Source organism: Gadus chalcogrammus, chromosome 6 (genome assembly GCF_026213295.1).
Source record: "Gadus chalcogrammus isolate NIFS_2021 chromosome 6, NIFS_Gcha_1.0, whole genome shotgun sequence".
NCBI classification, from domain to species: Eukaryota; Metazoa; Chordata; class Actinopteri; order Gadiformes; family Gadidae; genus Gadus; species Gadus chalcogrammus.
The window spans coordinates 9,960,598-9,980,344 of NC_079417.1; the positions used below are offsets into that span (position 1 = coordinate 9,960,598).

General features: G+C 45.1%; 1 protein-coding gene across 7 annotated transcripts in view; it reads right to left on the reverse strand.

Annotated features, from left to right (window-relative positions):
- Positions 1-8,812: 8,812 nt before the first annotated feature.
- mef2cb (myocyte enhancer factor 2cb) overlaps positions 8,813-19,747 on the reverse strand; it is a 70,883-nt gene continuing 59,948 nt past the window's right edge. For 6 of the 7 annotated variants that reach the window (XM_056591821.1, XM_056591825.1, XM_056591823.1 and 3 more), the window contains 5 exons: positions 18,868-18,915; positions 12,454-12,626; positions 10,488-10,617; positions 9,730-9,868; positions 8,813-9,201 (listed from right to left, as the gene is read on the reverse strand). In XM_056591821.1, the coding sequence (XP_056447796.1) occupies positions 8,850-9,201; positions 9,730-9,868; positions 10,488-10,617; positions 12,454-12,626; positions 18,868-18,915 (842 nt within the window). In that variant the 3' untranslated portion in view covers positions 8,813-8,849. The remainder of the gene's footprint in view (positions 9,202-9,729; positions 9,869-10,487; positions 10,618-12,453; positions 12,627-18,867; positions 18,916-19,747) is intronic. The other variant, XM_056591824.1, reaches the window with a different exon arrangement.

Below are 19,747 nucleotides of genomic sequence, written 5' to 3' on the forward strand. Positions count from 1 at the left end.
GAGAGAACTTTCCCATAACGTCTACTACTACAGCACCAAAAAAAGAAAGTGCACCGTTTAGCTCCCCGAGTCTGGAATAGTTTTTTCTCTCCCTTTCTTTTTTTCTCTCTCTCACCCAGTGGCGATGATGGACGAGGAGGGTGTGTGTGTATGTGTGTGTGTGTGTGTGGGGAGGGGGGGTGGGGGTGGAGGAGGAGGAGGATGTAAAGTCCATCCTTCTATGTGTAAGAGAGGACGTGCTCTGCAATTCAAACAAGTTCCCTCCGCTCTTTTGTTGGGCCGTGAACTGAGGAGGCATTGTTCGGGACTTGGCTCGGTCCCTCTGCCTTCCCCTGACCAGGTTACGAGGTGCATGCCGCGGCTGGGTTTCAGACCTGGGCTCCAGGTGTGTCCTGCTTTAGCGCGCCGTGACCAACCGGGACGTCTTTATCGTTTACAGAATAATACACTTCTAACAATGGATTACAGATGCACATAAAGCCTATTAAACAAGCTTTCACATGTACAGTGTGCTTTCGTTTTGTATGATCACCCTGTTCCAAAAACTAAAACTCTCTCTCTCTCTCTCTCTCTCTCTCTCTCTCTCTCTCTCTCTCTCTCTCTCTCTCTCTCTCTCTCTCTCTCTCTCTCTCTCTCTCTCTCTCTCTCTCTCTCTCTCTCTCTCTCTCTCTCTCTCTATTTCCTTCCCTCTTTCTCCATCTCTCTGTCTCTGTCTCTCTCATTCCTCTCTAAAGAGAGGGATGGTTCACACACACACACACACACACACACACACACACACACACACACACACACACACACACACACACACACACACACACACACACGCACGTACGCACACTCACGCGCGCGCACGCACGTGCAGTGCTCATAAAGAAAAGTTACCCTTCTCGTATGTAAGATGAGTTTGTGACGTCATAAGTCCTATCATATTATATTATATATTTTTAATATTATCTTATAGAACCATGAGTTTTAAGAGGAACGTACGTAAACAGTACGTGAGTTCCTCTTACAATTACCGGATCGGCTAATTACAGGCGTGTCCATTAAGCACGACCGGATTCACGTTGTATTCTAACAACGGGGGCACGTTCAGTGACGTAGACAAGCAGAGCGGCTACGTGCGGCCATATTTAAATACATCAAGGCAATTAGCTCATCAAAATATGCAAATCTGGTTGATATAGTCCGCGTGGCCCAGTCGGATTAATTCCCCCCTCGGCAGCGCGTGGGTATTTGATAGTCGTTTAGAAAGACAGCAAAGGCTTGCATGATTCAACGACAAAAAAAGATGCTCCAGACTCGAACGTTGAAAAGATGAAGAACAAGCAGAAGAACGAGAACAAGAAGAAGAAGTAGAAGAAGAAGAAAAAGAAGAAGAAGAAGGAGAAGAACGGCGACATGAAAAGAGGGTACGGGAGCTTCGGAGCGGAAAATCGCCCATGCGTAATGAGACGAGGCGAACCGCCATTCCCAATGCTACGACGCTGTTGGCTCTGGTGTGTGCGTTATTTTTAAATATTGATGCATATTCATTGTATATGTATGTATCCTAGTCATATTTGCGCCGCTATGGTGATTTATATCATCCAACCTAGGTTTACGGTCTCAGTGACATATAGGCCTATGTATGCGATTTTAAATTTCACATTTACATTCATTTTCAATTTCGGAGTATGCATTTCACAAAAGCCAAAAGGTAAATATTATAGGCCTAAATATTCCAAACATCTACATATATGGCTTAGACTGCTGCTGAATACGTTATAGGCTTCTGCATGCATGAACAAAGAGGTCTGGTGGGCAAACAATAGAGCGAATGGTTTGTTAGCACTGATGCATATTCTTTTGTTTTATTGGCGAGCCCAAATTTGATCACTTTGAATTAATCACGCGACATTTTGACGGCAATTAAAGGAGTAAAGTATTTAGGCCAATTCGTTAGAAATGGAACGCAGCCCCTGATTAACAGTTGCGCTCAGTGTCTAATTGGTAACCTAGTTGGGCACGTGCACAGCGGACACGCACGCAGGCATGTGCGCAGAGAGGCGATCCGTTTCGGTCTTATCCAAACAGCAAGTCTAACCTGGATTTCTACAGGCATAACTGCAATTGTCTGACTGTTTCTAAATGGGCATCTACAGCACCTAATCTAACAATTTTAACGTCAAAAACTTAAAAAATAACATTAACTTACCCTTCATTCAAACAGGCACGTTTTAAGTCATGGATTTTGCGATTATCATTTTTGTTGGCGAGTGAAAATGAAAGTAAAATGAAAGATGCATGTGCGGAAGCAAACTTACGGTAGCGTCCAGACCAATCCGGGTGCTATGTAGAGGATGTCCTCCTCCTCCTCCTGCTCATCATGTGAACCCTGCTCATGAACTGCTCACCCAACACAAGTGGTCGGATGGCTCTAATGCGTAAAGGTGTTTTTTCTAAGGAACATTGCTGCAGATTGCAAAGACATACTACACACTCGTGTCTTGGTCATTATCAGTTCAGATTTTTGCAAAACGATTCAAAGAGTGCGACGAGGAGTCAATGGTTGAACATCGTTTGATTCCAACGTCCGCGCATTTGAATGTTGCAGACGAGTGACACACGTCGGCAGCGGCCTGTCACTGTATTGAGAGGCAAGCGGATAACTCTTGACATCGCTTCACGTGGATGGGAGTGTTGTTTCATGATCAGGGACTCGCCTGGGGATCGATTGTAAAATCTATATTTCAAGTCTGAAACTATAGTGACATCCCATGGTAAAGGCAATCCTACCCGTTATGTTATATACGAGGAGTGAACATATATTAATTTTAAATTATTCACTCTTTAAGGATTGTATTTTTCGTATAATTTAGGTGCTTTTCTAACAATCAATTATGTTATTCTATCATTATTATACGATTTCTCCGAACATCAATGCATTTCAAAAAAGTGCATTTAATCGGTGTCAATTCAATAGTTTTAACTCTAATAAACAGAATGCTCCCAGACATGGTTTGGATAATTTGTAGTCTATTCCATGTTATTTGAAAATATCTAGGCCTACAGCCTGTTAATTACAGCAGTAACCGTCAAACCTTAGTGAGGCTTTGTTTAAAAGGGCGCTCAAAGCTTTCCAAATGTTGACGTTACATGATAGGCATCAAAAGTATTGCTTCAGTTGCTACGCCATATAGTCCACTGCTAGGCCTAATACTACAAGTAGGCCTACAAGGCCTACTCCTAGGTACTACTTAATTATCATAATTATATGCCATAGCCCAAACCCTAAGCTTCTAACAAACAATATCAGCAGTGTTAGATAAATGCACACATAATTAAATACACACATCTCTTGATTTATCTAGATTTTTTCATTAAAATTTGATGCAGGGTGGTACTTTGACATTGACCATGAATGTGGGCGTGCAGAAAGTGTCCTGTAGGCCCATCGTAGCAGACCAATTAGAGTGCGTGTAGCGCCGAGGTGGGCGGGGCAGCGACCTAAGTAGATTTCAGGCAGCTGCAGTCCATCAACGACTTAGGTGTACAAATGCTTCCATCTAGTGGCCATTTGATAGAATGAACCTAATGGACACGGCCAGCGAGGCCAACGAAGTTCAAGTTTATATGAATGATATGGGCCTACCTCCATCACGTCGTTGTCTAAATAAAATGTTTGAATAACGTTTAAATATTATTTTTCTGCTTTTATTTCTCCAAAACACCCTATGATTTTAGGTTCACTTATTTTGGCCTATGCGTCGATGAGGACTTAATGTATCAGGTAGGCCTGCTGCCTCGTTTTGAACCACGTTGCCTTTCGAATAGCTTAGGTTTCCCCTATTTTTCTGTAAATAGTTTTTGCCTTGGTTTTAGAGATATAATCTATGAAAAGCCCTGAACCGTGTTCCCCTTTTCATTTATCCGTTCTTAATCCATCGTTTATTTGACCGTCAGCATGTGATCTTCAGCCTGGTTGATCGTCAGTGTGACGTGACTTTAAAAGCAACCTATTTCGGCTATAGGCAATCAAGCGAGAGTTCAATCAGCTTCTTCTTCATTAGTCCTCGTTTACATTGAGGCTGAGCGAAACGCACGACCGGGTATAGGCCTATGCGTTTATTTCAACGCAGCTTTACAATGGATAAATACATCTACAAATTCGCCTAATTAGGCCTAATGTGTTAATACCGCAGAGGGGTACCTATCTGCCTTCATATAGGAGGACGTGTCGAGGCTGTTGGAAACTTGTGGACGTTATTTTTAACGATCATGCAACATTTTGTCCAAATAGCTTAGGCTACTTGCTACACATTTAGGCCTATTTTACTGTTTAATTTAACAATAATTTAAGAATAACACGGATATTGAAACAGTTATAGTGGTCCCACAAGTCACTCAGGCTCAAGGCCGAAATGTGTTTGAATAAAATGCAACGTGGTTTATAGGGAAAACAAAACCATATTTTAAATGTATTCTCTCTTGATAAAGTAGACCTGCGTATTATCGAAAATCTGAAAGAGATTTCTGTCTAAACGAACATCTCTCAAAAATGGTTTCAGCGATTAATTACATCGTTGAATGAATAATGGATAAATAATAAAATACTATCACGTACAAAATACATGAAAATATGAATCAAAATTGAATACAAATAATAATAAACAATACAGTACAATTTTAAAATAACCCCCCAAAATCGAATGATTGACTCCCTATAAATTGGGGAACCAAATCGACTATATCTAAACAAACCCTATGGGATGAGACTATAAAAAACATGCAGGCCTACTTTCAATATCACACTACGTGTAATATGGAATAGTCAAATGTACGAGTTTTTTAAAGTACTTGCCTTAAGTGTGTGGATTATTAATTGCAGTCTACAGGCTAATTACCCTGGCGTCTGTTACCGAAAGGAAATTTCTGACCTGAAATAGCATGGAATAAAAAACAAACACCCATGCAATTACGGTCCATTAGGAATTGTTTCCATTTTGTATTATACTTGATTGTCATTTAACTTGAATCACATCTGTCGCTTGCTATGTATGACCTCCCAATTCCCCTGTACTCTGAGATAAGCTTTGCATTTAAATGTCAAATGTCTGCATTATGTATTCTTATGATGCATTGTCATTTTGGGATTTATTAAAGGTGGAAGGAACCGTGATACAAATGTTGTTGTTATTTCAATGCTTTGAATTTCATACTCTCTAAATCTCAGCTATTTTTCATGTCATGGTATCAAAGGTTACCATATATTGTACATTTGGTTTTTACACACAATTTATTATTCATATTAAATCATGTACATGTAAAGAGCAGATCTTTCCTTAATTTTTCTTTCCATTTTTCTATCTGCTTTTCCACGTTGCTTCGAAGTGTACACTGAAGGTCAAACACAATGAAATCAGTCATATCAGGCTAACAGAAACCAGAACTTTACTGAAATGTTTGCAAAGCAAAAACAACGTTTGCCCTTGGGCAGAGGATACTTGTGATTAATTATATATGTTTACGCATAAAGAGAAAAGTTCCTTAAGAGTTAGGGATAGGGTAGTATGTAATAAGCCTAATGTGGTGACAATGAAATCCAACTTATACCACTTATATAAAGGTGTATGTCTCCAGCCCCTGCTATGGTAATACTCAATCTCTAACAATCCAAGATGTAAACATATTGATTAGGAAGTCCATTATCATATTCCCTTTGTAACACCTATCAACACAATGGGTGCTATGGTAACTGATTTTGGAGTCCATGCAGTGGTTTAATATCGCATGGATATGAATGTGCAGTCCTCCCTCTTGCACTGACTTCACTAAATGTCATGTAGGTGGACCATTCTAAAGTTATTGAAAGTTGCTACATGTGTTTATGCTTTGATAAAGGGTCACTAGGGACGAAGTTATTGACAAAGGAGGACACAAGAAAGATTTCCCTTTAAGAACATACGTTTGACGCACTGTGGCCAGTGATATCTGTTATCCTTTAAAAATCACATTAATTTGGCATGTTGATTTCATCATCATTACATGCATGGCAGTGTGAAGTCTGATTAATAAATGTGCACAATCCAATACGTCTTTCAAATAACGTGGGCGATGAAAACAAGAAGGGAACCATGGACATGTAAACATTTCATCAAGTGACCATCAAGAAGAAACTGAATGTCCAAACCGTTGTACATTTGAGCAAATTCTTTTATTATTTTTTTGTTTCAATGCTTTGCAAATAACCATAAATGAATGTGAAAATAAAACTTGAGTTTACAACACAGAAAATGCCACTGGCTTTGGTTTCTCCACACATATGCTGCCTGAAATATCATGATTTTTTTTTCTCAAACTTTAGTATTGAATTAAAAAAGAGAGAGAGAGAGAGAGAAAGAGATAGAGAGAGATAGAGGAAACACTGAGAGGCTCTGCCCCTGTTTCTGACTACACAGACTGTATACAGTAACGACATCGTGAACCTGCATGAAATATGCACATAGAAATTCCATAACACTCAAGTGACAGCAGATCGGGAGGCAGAGTTATGTGGCTAGTCTCGTTGTTTGAAAAAGAGCAAAATCAAAACAGCTATTTGTCTGAAATAAAACCACTGGGCTTCTCCCATACCAGCATGATTGTTTTTTTCTTCCTTCGGTATTTAGTTTTAAAATGTCAGTGACTTTCGGTAAAATGACATGGAACCCTGTTTCGAAAGATGGATTCTAAGGAGGTGTTACATTGTCAGGGGTTTGTTTTCTGATCTCAAAGTTACGTTTTTAGAGTCTATGAAGTCTTGAACTCAAAATGGTTGCTGGAAAAATACATACAAAAACAAAATAAACACCAGGTTATAAACGATCATTAACATAAGGCCCGACTTGCGGGCTTCAGTAAGGAGGGACTGAGGATCGATAATAATAATAACAATAATAATAATAATATTTGTCAATATGACAACCGTGTGTCAAGGTGTGACTTGTTTCCTCCTTAGCTCCAGTCTCCAAACATTTTTCCACTTCAAGGTTTTTTTTCATTTCCACGTGGACATGTGTCTTTCCTCATCTCCACAAAACACTGGCAATGGTTTCCAGCTGGCTTGACAAGGTCAGACTAATTAAAGACCTGAACAGCAGTGTCCAGAGCTAAACTCAAAACAAACCAGACGCTATGTGCATTGGCACATACAAAACTCCACTAAGAAAACAACAAAAACAAAACAAAAACAAAAAAAAAATCATTATTATATATATTTATATATTAGAAAGCTATACACAAGCATGTTAATTTCACAGATTTTTTTTTTAAAGATTCTTAATATTACCGTTATTATATATAATTAGAAATACACGTTTAAAAACAAACCTCTACAAAGAGAAAACAGTTCAGCAAAGCATTGTATCCAGTCTGTTATCATGGCTTAGGGTTTAAAAACCCATTAATTTCCCCCCATCATGTTGAACTATCCGTCTCCTATTAGCAAAGCTATCAAAAAACACATTCTGGCTTATAGAAACTACAAAAAGCCACAAAAATGCTTTGCATTGTATTCCTTCCATATGAAAATATAAGCAAGTGTATCGTACAATTTTTTTCAACTTTTTTTTTTGTTTGTTTTGTTTTGTTTATTAATACTGAATAGTTAATAGAAGACCCAGAGTATCCCCGGTTATACTTAATGTAGCTCTTAGATCAAAGGGTGGTCCTGGCGCCATTCGATTCTCTAAAACCGAGCAGTATCTCCTCAAACTGGCTCCATACGCGTCTACCACTGGGTCCAATCTGTTTACCTGTACAATCCTTCAAATGTTGCATAATAGCTTTTCGTTTAGTGAGTAAATAAATTTTGTTAATGTCTGGCAACCTTTGACCCCCGGCCTTTCCTCCCCGCCCCCTGATGCTCTATTTACATAAATACGTTGAACCTGCAACATGACATCATCTAAGGTTAACACACATTTTTGCAAGGGAGAACGGCAGAGAATGTATATATATAGCAATGAAACTGACACTGTACACTGTCTGGTTGTCCAACTCAAGTGCTAAGGTGTTCTTTGCTCCAACACTCACACACACACACACACACACACACACACTCATATTTTTTTTATCTTTTTCTTTTTCTTCCTTTTTTGTCTAGTCACTGGTATATCGCTGAGGCAAATTGTATGTATTTTTTTTTTTACAAAACAGAGTACCTGGCTTTTTTTTGTTTATTTGTTGATATGCATATATGTACACATACACACACAAACGTGTAAAGATATATATGCATATGAAATCGTTTTTTTTCAACACACAACACGATGTATGCATAGTTCCCCCCGATAAAATGATGCCCTGATCCGAACCCTTTTCCCTCCCTAACCCTGATTATATCACCCCGCTTGTTTATATCATATGTTAAGCACACACACACTCAGCAAAAAATAAAAAATAAAAGAACAAATAAAAGAATAAAATAAAAAAAAATACTACGATATTTCAGGAAAATGGCTACTATTTTTGTCTTCCCTTTCGGCGGCAATGAGACAAAGAGGAGGGAGAGAGAGAGAGAGAGAGAGAGAGAGAGAGAGAGAGAGAGAGAGAGAGAGAGAGAGAGAGAGAGAAAGAGAGAGGGGGACACTGCAGTGGGGGTCCCAGGGGTGTTTGATTGACCGCTGAAATACGACTAAAAGTAAGAGACGGTGGTGGTGGGGGGCTGGTGGGTGGGTGGTGGGTCTCTGGGAGTGTCTGGGTTGCTGCGTTTCTTTGGGGCTTCGGGGTCGACTCTGACGGGGGGGCAGTGGTGAGGGGGTAGGTCTGGGGATAGGAGGGGGGGAGGTTCTTCAGGGACCACGTGGGGACAGGGGGGGTATCCATCATGTGGCCCAGCCCTCCGACAGGCGCACGCGCTTGATGGAGGGGCTCTCGCGCTCGTCCATGTTGGGCCTCGCCAGCCCCAGGGGCGAGTGGAAGTCGTTGCGGTGGTCGTCCCGGTCGCTGCCCTCGTGGGAGCTGCTGCAGCTGCTCAGGCTGTCCACGGGGGAGCGGCCAGAGTCCTGGCGGGACGAGGGGAGGTTCTGCTGCTGGGGCGGCATGCCGCCGCCGTAGCCGCCCGTGCTGCTGGTGCGATCCCGCGGAGGGGACACGGGCTCGGACTTGATGTGCAGGCTCTGGGCGGAGGGCAGCGACAGATTGGAGCCCTGACACAAGTGGGAGCTAGCGCAGTTTCTGCAGGAGGGAAACACATAAAGGGGGAGGCAACAAAAGGGGATGGGGGAGAGGGTTATAGAGGAAGAAACTGGGATTTTGCAGACCGGTTTGTGGCTTATATGAACCGGCATGCTGTTCTAGGCATGCATAGTGAATGCACCGCGGACAAATGCCAACTAGTTTACAACAAGATGTCAGCAGCAGGCGCAGAACATACAAGGGGTAACACCTTACATTAAGGGGACATTACTGAATAATTAACATTAGTTATTTAGCCTTAGCATAGGGTTTAGGATTGGGGTTAGGGGTAGTGGGTGATAAATAATAAAATGAATACCTTAGTCAATATGAACACCATTACTCAAATGATTACTTGACCATTGGCTCGCTTTTAATCAACTGTTAATGGGATTTACAGCTTTAACTTGAAGGTACAGCTTTATCAATGAAGGTTTTGCACCCTTATTGTAGTGTGCTGCCATTGCACGATGCGCTTCACATAGGACAAGACGAGGTGTCTGGCAGTCAGGGGTGGACAGTACTCACCCTAGCTGGCCCAGGCTGGCTGAATGCTGCATGTTCTGGATGTGCTGCTGCTGCCAGCCGCTCATGGAGCCCAGGTGAAGGGAGCTGCCACTGTTGAAGCCAGACAGGGAGGACAGATCTGCACTATTCAGGGAATATTCTGTACAAACACACAAAGGGGGAGTGAGAGAGAGAGAGAGAGAGAATGTAAGTTAATGTTGGTAAGTTAAAAACAAACTCAAACAAAAGCTTCTCAGTTGCAAAATATTCAATGTATCAAAGGGCATTTTATATCAACATGTTGCACTAGCACCCTCTAGTGTACGCTTTGGAGTGCACTTGAATAAGACAAGGTTTCCCAGGCAACCTGTCTATCTGAATAGCTCAAATGGCGATGTCCATTTATGTTATCTTTTTATTTAACATAAATAACATTGTGAAATAGGAAATAAAGAATGTAGACTAATCCTCAGATTTGCTGAATACTAAATTCTGATTGGTCAATTACCACATTCTTGTTATGGATGTCATTGCCCACCATTGAATCGAACAGATGTATTTTTCATTAACTTTTAAATCAATACAATACACTTTTGTTGCTATGTTTTGTATGAAATTATTGAGCTCTTAAGTCAGTAGTCGTTTTAGAAGCAGGATAATGTACAGTCCTGTTGGGATTTATTCCACAATAATGATGGAACATAGAAAGGTACGAACAACGAAGCACCATAGTACTTATAAACACTGTTACACGTAGAGTAAAAATGACTGTTTCTTACCAGTACCATAGGAAGTAGAGATAGCAGATGGGTAACCTCCCATTCCTTGCCCCGGCAAGGTGGGTGTTGCTACGGATACGACTGGTGTGGCCAGTGACTGGGCAGACTGGGAGTTGTTTATTCTCTGGTTCTATGGAACGGAAGAAAACACAAAAGAAAGACAGAGAAAGGTGAGTTGACGGGAGAGATAGTGTGTTTAAGATGTTTGCTAAGGAACATGCTAATGTAGTTCAACGTTCATCTTTGTGTTTTGTTTTTCTTTTTTTGTCTTTTTTTGTATTATTCTCCTCTGATGCTAAGGGAGAATTTATTTTGCTGATGCCACCTCCTGAGGAAATTAATCGCTTGACATGGGCGAGGCGGATCCTTGCCAACCCTACCATTTCCCACCACTTCTGAGGGCCCCGCCGTCGCTATAGTAACCTTGTCGGTCTCCACAGCAACGCACAGTAGCGACGGCAAGCAAGAGGCACTTTATAGTGGCAGAGGCAGCGCTTTGGCAGGAGTAGGGGAGAAAAAAAAAACACGGAGGTTTGATGCGATATGAAAGTATATCTTTTGTCGCGTTTTATGTGTACCTTCTAAAGTCTGCTGAAGCTGTGGCAGTGAGCCGTGTGACGCACACCAGACTCACGCACAAAGGACACTCGCAGGGAGAAGGAGCATGGAGGAGGAGTCAAATATTTGTATGTGTGTGTGTGAGCACGGGGACCTGTGTGTGTGTGTATGTGTGTGTGTGTGTGTGTGTATGTGTGTGTGTGTGTGTGTGTCTGGGAGAGAATGTGTTGTGTGGAAAGGAGGCCATGTTGCACTTGCGCCGATCTACCACTAGGTGGCTCTATGGGTCCTCACAAAGCACGTTTGGAGGTGAGCCTGCGGCGCCGAGCGAGAACCCTACACTGAAGGTTGAAGTGACTCAGGGGCAGCTCTTCCTGAGGGGAAAGTGTCCCTCTCGGCGGTAACTGGTGTATTCCAAAACAACCACTGGATCTAAATTAAATTTGATACACTCAAGGCAATCACCAGTGCTAGGGGCTTCATTAAGCCCTGTTACGCTCGCGAAATACCAGCTTCACAAGTCTTTTATATATTTTTCTGGGGTTGGGGGTGGATTTGAAACCTGTTCAGGCTAATATTCTAACACGGGTGTTATGAGATTGGGTCTGACTTACCAATCGCAGATCAACATCCTCAGACTGAGGGCATTAAAAGGGGAGGGTGATGAATTCAATTAGTGAGCGATAATTCACTAGGCGGGGCAAAGCAGCGTGGCTCTAGAGATGGAGCTGCTGTGGGATTCGGTGGAGGGGGATCGAGGAGAACAGCGCTACTGTACTCGCGCCGTTATAGAACATCCTCTTATGGAAAACCCCAGGTTAAACAGAATGAACACATCAAACATCCACCTGAAGCTCAGCTGTGAGTATGCTCTGAACAATGTGTAGCACGAACGATGTTCCCTTACGAAGGCAATACGAAAAAAAATAACAGATTACTAAGATTACTCCTTTAATTAAATGCACATTTAATTAAAGGAGGCGGAAGCCTGGGAAGACATGGGAGAAGCAGACCATTGTGGAAAAACTATTCTATGGAGGTAGCTGGACAGAGAGAGAGAGACTGAGAGAGAGAGAGAGCGAGAGAGCGAGAGCGAGAGAGAGGTAGAGAGGTAGAAAGAGGTAGAGGGAGGTAGAGAGAAAGAGAGAGCGAGAGAGAGAGACTGAGAGAGAGAGATAGTGAGAGAGAGAAAGAGGGAGAGCGAGTGGGAGTGAGAGAAAGAGAGAGAGAGAGAGAGAGAGAGAGAGAGAGAGAGAGAGAGAGAGAGAGAGAGAGAGAGACTGAGAGAGAGGGAGAGAGAGAGAGGGAGAGAGAGAGAGAGAGAGAGAGAGAGAGAGAGAGAGAGAGAGAGAGAGAGAGAGAGAGAGAGAGAGAGAGAGAGAGAGAGGGGTCACAGGGGCGGACTCACGATGGACGGCATGTTGTTCTTGGCGCCGGGGGGGATGAGCACGCGGAGGTCCGGCTTGCGGTTGTTCATGCCCAGGTTCATGGGCGGGGGAGACTTGGCCTGCATGTTTTTGTTCATGCCACCTGGAGAGACCAGCAGACCGGGCGAGTTACGGTGGTTTCCGTAGCCGTTTCCTATGAGGGTGATAGAGGGAGAGAGAGAGAGAGGGAGAGAGAGAGAGAGAGAGAGAGAGAGAGAGAGAGAGAGAGAGAGAGAGAGAGAGAGAGAGAGAGGGAGAGAGAGAGAGGGTGAGGGGAGGAAAGACACAATGTATTTGAATAAAGCGCGGATGTTATATTTTCTTCCTCTCCCCATATCAAACCCATTTCAACGGGGAAAACAAAAACGCAATCAAAACATGCACAAGTACAAGGAGTAATTTGCACCTTTACCACGACTACACTCTCCGCTCTACTGTAATTTGTGTTCAGGGAGGGAACGCTGGCTGTCAGTGATGGCTAGCCTCTGTCCATTGTGTGGCCAGGGTTCATACATAGAGACGGGCGGAGCTCATACTTATAAACAGACCAAATAGTAGGCCCCAAACTCTCGCTCTCACTTGTTGTTCGGGCTTAGGAATGAAAGCGATATTCAATGAGAGAGAAGGAGAGTACGAGAGAGAGACAGTTAGAGACAGAGACAGAGAGAGAGAGAGAGAGAGAGAAGGAGAGAGAGAGAGAGAGAGAGAGAGAGAGAGAGAGAGAGAGAGAGAGAGAGAGCGAGAGAGAAAGAGAGAGAGAGAGAAGGAGAGAGAGAGAGAGAGAGAGAGAGAGAGAGAGAGAGAGAGAGAGAGAGAGAGAGAGAGAGAGAGAGAGAGAGAGAGAGAGAGAGAGAGAGAGACAGAGAGAGAGAGAGAGAGAGAGAGAGAGAGAGAGAGAGAGAGAGAGGGAGAGAGAGAGAGAGAAAGAATGTCTCCCTCCACCTTCGTCAGTGTCGGTTAGGGCTAGATATACCCTTACGACAGCCAGCAAATCCTGTAAAAACATCTAATTATGGGTCGGGCCAACCGCGGAGGGATGGGACCCATCATTTGTCAATCAGAGCTAAACACATGTGTGGTTCCTCCAGACAAAGACCCTTTTTTTGGGGTTGCCACCGGATCTGCAGTCCCCGTTGCTCTGGAGGGGCTGCGGAGTGAATGGCACCCATGAAAAAAATAAAAGACGACTAAAGCCAGTGGGGCAGCATCCTCCTCCTTGCATCATTAAAAAACACTGAGATGGCTGAAACCCCGCCACCCCCCCCCCCCCACCCCCCCACCCCTCACACAAACACACACACACACATGCACGCGCGCACACACACTCACTACTACCCCAACCTTCTCCCTGCGAAAAGGGGGTAGAACATAGGGCAGTGTGTGGACGCCGCCACTTGAAAGACGAGCGTGAATTATACGTTAGACATAAATGAATTTCCTAATCATATACTCCGGGGGAAAATGAGTCGCAGATGTCTTCCTGGGCAATTTCCCCCGCTGATCTTTGTTTAATTTGAGAGCGAGGTTTTGTGTTGTTTGGAAATGAAAAGTCTCGAAAGCTCAATTTGAACAATCTGAAGAGTGAACGGCCACGAGTGGAGGGAGAAAATGAGTGCGAGTGACAGAAGAAAAAAAAGGGAGGAAAACTACGTGTATTACCGGTGGTGTGTGTGTGTGTGTCTATGGGCGCTCGTGCGATTGGTGTGTGCCTTCGTTTCTTAAGACGAATGTTAAACACTTTGAGTTTGTGTTAGAATCGGAGACGAGGCTTTCATCCGTACTTATATCCTTTTGCCTGTGCATGGCTGTATATCTTACATATAGGTGTTATTTTCCTCCCCTGACGCTAAAGGGTTCACGAGACGCTGTATGGATTATGACTGCTTGTGCACAGGCCGCGGCATATGGATGCACATGTGTGTTTTGTATGAGCACTCGTTTCTGTATGAGCGAGAGTAGCACTCTGTGAGCGCTACTCTCGCATTAGCAAAAAGAGGCAGCTGCCTCTTCAGTTTTCCCTCACTCTCAAGCTCATGGCTGGTCCTTTGTGAGATAGAGTGGGTGCATGTGGAGATAACTGAATGAGATCACAAACACAGGCACACATCGCACTGGCATTTTCACACACACACACACACACACACACACACACACACACACACACACACACACACACACACACACACACACACACACACACACACACACACACACACACACACACACACACACGCATGCAAACACACACACACACACACACACACACACACACACACACACACACACACACACACACACACACATACACACACGCATGCAAACACACATACACACACACACACACACACACACACACACACACACACACACACACACACACACACACACACACACACACACACACACACACACACACACACACACACACACACACACACAGATACACGTACACACACAAATGCAGCTTGATACATTTAACAAATTAGGCGAGAAGAAGCAGCTCAATGTTTCTACACAGATTATTGAAAAAGGGCGATAGAGAGAACGAGTGATATGCCTTTCGCTGTAGAACAGGCTTGTGCGTCTGCAGCCCCTGCGGAGTCGCTTCCAGTCCAGTCAATTAGCCTCTTTATCACTATAATTAAGGCCTGCTTAGATGAGGCCCTAAAAAACCTCACAATGACCGATCACAAACTCATTTAAATAATAGAGCTATCACTACCCATACGTTTTCATCTGCTCTCTGTTTCCTTCCGTTGCGCTCCTCTTCTTTCAGGTACCCTTTGCTACTCTCTCTCCTTCTTTTGTCTCTCATCTTTAGCAAATATTTCAGAAAACAATAGCCGATCCAGAGATGCACGATTCAACTGTTTTCTTTTCCATTTTTGTCTTCATTCCACTTCAAACAGCCCAACGGTTTTAGGGAAGTACTAAAAATGAACACGGGCCAGACAGACGGTTTGTGATACCACTGTATCACAAATCTCACCGATGCAGATGGGTCTCTGATCTGAGATTCAGATAAACGACCAATAACTCTTTTTAAGGGCAGATGCTGGAGCGAGTGTGGTAGGCCTTCTCTAGAAGCTCCCCCGGATACAACCAAACACCCCATAATAGTTCTGTCTGTCTTTTGTACGTCTGTCAGTCCTTTGCACACACATACACACAAACACACACACACACACACACACAGCCATACACAGATGCACACCAATGCACCAACGTGCGGTGTGGTTAATCTCACGTAGATTTAACTGTTACTGAACGAATGTCCTCTTGTGGTCTAACAGGCACGTTCCATTCTATTCCCCATGCATGCACACTCTTCCGGTGCGGTTTCGCCAAATGTTGAATTTTGGTGCCACACTCCTGCTCTCAGCCTGTACAGTTGGTGCAGGCACTGACACACATCCCGTCCAAAACACACACACACACACACACACACACACACACACACACACACACACACACACACACACACACACACACACACACACACACTCACTAACACCCCCCACACACACACACACACACACACACACACACACACACACACACACACACACACACACACACACACACACACACACACACACACACACACACACACACACACACACACACACAATCACACACACACACTCCACATGCCACACATTTACACCTCATACACACTTACTAACACCTCATACACACACATGAACACCCCACACCCAAACCCACACACATACACCCACAAACACAGACACACACACAAGGTTGTGTGTTCATCTGTGTTTCACAAGAGGAGATGTAGCAATATTGGGACTTTTGAGGTCAGAGGTAGAGGATCTTTCAAAGGAAATAAAAGATTTCTTAGATCTGCATGCTGGTGTCTCTCGCAGCGGAAAAAAAAGACTCACACCGTGTGGCATGCGATTGACTGATGCGGGACTCCAAAGATGTCCAGGTGATGTGTGCCTCCCGTGTTGACCTTTCGCAAAAGTAATTGGCGTGCGACAAGGATAAGGAGAGGCAGGAGTTGTTGGTAAATTGCCTGGGTGAACCTAGCGCTCATCAGAGGATATCTGACAGCTACATAATGGTACAAACAATTTAACAAGCTGGGGTCTGTGTCCACCTCACCTGACACAGGCCCTCTGCTCCTCCTACTATCCCTCTCTCTCTCTCTCTCTCTCTCTCTCAAACATCCCTATCCTATCTAAAGAAATGGAGGCAGCAATGTCACACGCTGAGATGTGAAACGCGATAAGAGATTACACAAACACAAACAGATTCCCAACACACACATTTGCGCGAGCCACATCAACGATTCCACAATAGAGCGACTGATTGCAGGTGGGATGAATTTGTCTTTGTGTGTCAATCAAAAACGCTCATTCGAGGCTGATAACAATGATGTTTATGATGTTCCTCAGGGGATTTCGCTTGCATGTACAAACAAGAGAGAAAGAGGGGAGAAGAAGGGGGCTGTTGGTCATGAGCACTAACAGATGAACACGGAAAAAAGCGACACGTACGTGGCTTATCGGAAAATCGGGGTCTAAGGGGGGGGGGGAAGGGGAATCTTAACGCTCTGTCTCTCGCCGTGACCGCCGCTGGGCCGCCTCACCGTTAGTCACTACGACAATCGCGCCATTAAAACGGCTGACCCACTTCACAGCCGCAAACCCCGCCGTACGTGGACCCTGCTGTGTGGGGCAACTACGTCTTCACACTCCTCCCCTGCCTCTCCCTTTCCCCGCTCCCCGCCTGCACGGACACATACAGGCGTGCACTCTTTCTCCTTCCAGATGGGGGTGGGGGGGGGGTGGGGGACGACTGAATGGAATCTTTTAGCGGCCACATGACTCGCTCTGCCCAGCGTGTTTTTTAACGGCGGCTACCCCCCCCCGCCCCCCCCCCCCCCCCCCCCCCCCCCAGGCCCTGATGAGCGATGCGAGTTTCCTCACAGAAGCACCTCTGTTCCTCTGCCACCGCGGCCCCGCACACAAAGGCCATGTTTGAACGTGTGCTCCGCAGCACGCCACGGACACACGGCCACAACAAATGGCCCCCTGTGTGTGTCTAAGTGTGTGCGTGCATGCGGGCGAACGTCTGTGTGTGTGTGTGTGTGTGTGTGTGTGTGTGTGTGGAGGCCAGACAGGCCAGACAGAGGAACCCCGGCTGTGACCCCCAGAGGGGGAACCCTTAGGGGGGGGGGGGGGGGGTGGGGGAGGGTCCGAGAGGGGTCAGTGTGGCACAGCTGGGCAGCTCTTTCTTTCTCCCCCCCCCCCTCCATGCTCTACACACTACTCTAGGGCAGCCACATTTAACCCCTCCAACAGGGGGAGGGGGGGGAAAAGTCGTGCCGCAAAAACAAAAGCGCGTCCTCTGGTGACGGGCGTTCTTCGGATTCGCACGAGCGCACTCGTGATCGGGCGCACATGTCGTTTGAAAACGTCGGCGCTTCGTGGCGTCACGGCGCATGGTGAGCCATCACAAAACACCGGATTTGATTCGCCGCCGCGGGACATGTGAGAGCCGTTATAGCCGGCATAAAGAGTTTATGTAGCATAACAACCTACCTCAAGGGGGCGGTGGGGGGGTGGGGGGCTGTCACTTTCGTTTTACTTTCAGCACCCGGGAGGTAGTGGAAACAAACAGGGCGAGGGTGGGTGGGGGGGGGCCGGGTCCCATTAATAAGCCGTGTTTAGAAAGAAAACGCGCGTGGGTGTTTTCTGCATGTTTCGTTGAGCGTGTGTTTGTGCATGTGTGTGTGTGTGTGTGTGTGTGTGTGTGTGTATGTGTGCGCGTGTGTTTGTGTGTGTGTGTGTGTGTGTGAGTGGGTGACGGGCGAAAGCAAAGCAAATGGAATTAGAGAGCAAGAATGAAAGTCAGGGATCACACGGTGTGTCTTCCGCCAAGCGCGGAAGACTTGTTGTCAGTTTATCCTCTCTGTAATGTGATTTCATTTATTCCCCCCCCCACCCCCCTACTTGTCCTACTGTTTAATGGCTGTGACCAGGCAGGATGTGTCACAGCACCGGCGCTGTGCAAACAGTCCCAGAAGATTTCCAAGACCGCTAACATCAACACATCACGGGCAGAATCTCCATGTGGGTTAGGGTTACTATTAGTCATGCATTTTATGGTCCAGGGTGGGTGAGTAGGCACTGTGTATGTGTGTGTATTTGTGTCTGCGTGTGTGTCTGTGAGTCTGTGTGCATATGCCTCTCCAGGTGTGTATATCCGTGTGTGTATGTGTGTGTGTGTGTGTGTGTGTGTGTGTGTATGCCACTGCAGGTGTGGGTGTGTGTATGTGGTGTGTGTGTGTAAGTGTGCGCGTGCACGCCTGTGCGCTCATGTGTGATAGTACACGGCTGTGTGTGAAAAGCAGAAGGCCTTCTTACCAGCACTGGTGCCTGCGCCAGTAGTGAGGTCAGCACCCATGAGGCCACCTGAAAGATGAAGGAGAGGGAAGAAAAGGCAGAGAGAGAAAGGGAGAGAGAACCATTAGAGGGTGAAGCTACCTCTTTTACACCCAAATTACATTCAGTACGGCCCCTCTCATTCTAGCCGGCCGCTCGCTGAACATGTTTTTATAGGAGTGAGTGTGTGTCTGTGTGTGTGTGAGTGTCTCTTCCTGTCTGTGTATGAGAGAGTGTGTGTGTGTCTTTGTATGTGTGTGTGTGTGTGTGAGTGCACATTTGCCCGGACATGTCCGTGTAAGTGAGTACGTGTGTCTTTGCACACATGATATAATTGCACTGGGCATAAAACACACAAAAAAAGCACATTGTTTGTTCTCCCTTAAAAAGCGCAGTGTTCTAAGGGACCGGACACTGGCCGGTGAATACGTGGACGTGCCGTCCAAGAAAAACGCCACATTATTTTTTTCTCAAAGCCATAAGAGCAGGAGAAGAGTGGGAGGGCCCGGGGAGAAAATGTGCGGTTTGGTGTGGACATTGCCAACGCCAAAAACTCCCATTTAGTTTGTGCTGGCGCGGGCCGCATCCAGTTGTAATGACAGGGTAAGGGTGCGGGCAGAAGCCTAGAGACTGGAGCGACCGAATAACGCCCCTGGACAACAATAACAAACCGATGGGGCTCTTTTGCTTATGTCATTGGCTATTCCAGGCCTATTCATAGGGGCAGACACACTATGTATAGAGGCCTACACGGAACCTATCCGACCGCTGGACGGGTGATTCCTTTTTAAATCTCATGTACGTTCGTTGATGTCATTAAAACAGGAAATAACGGAATATGGGATTTTGGGCAGCTGTTGTT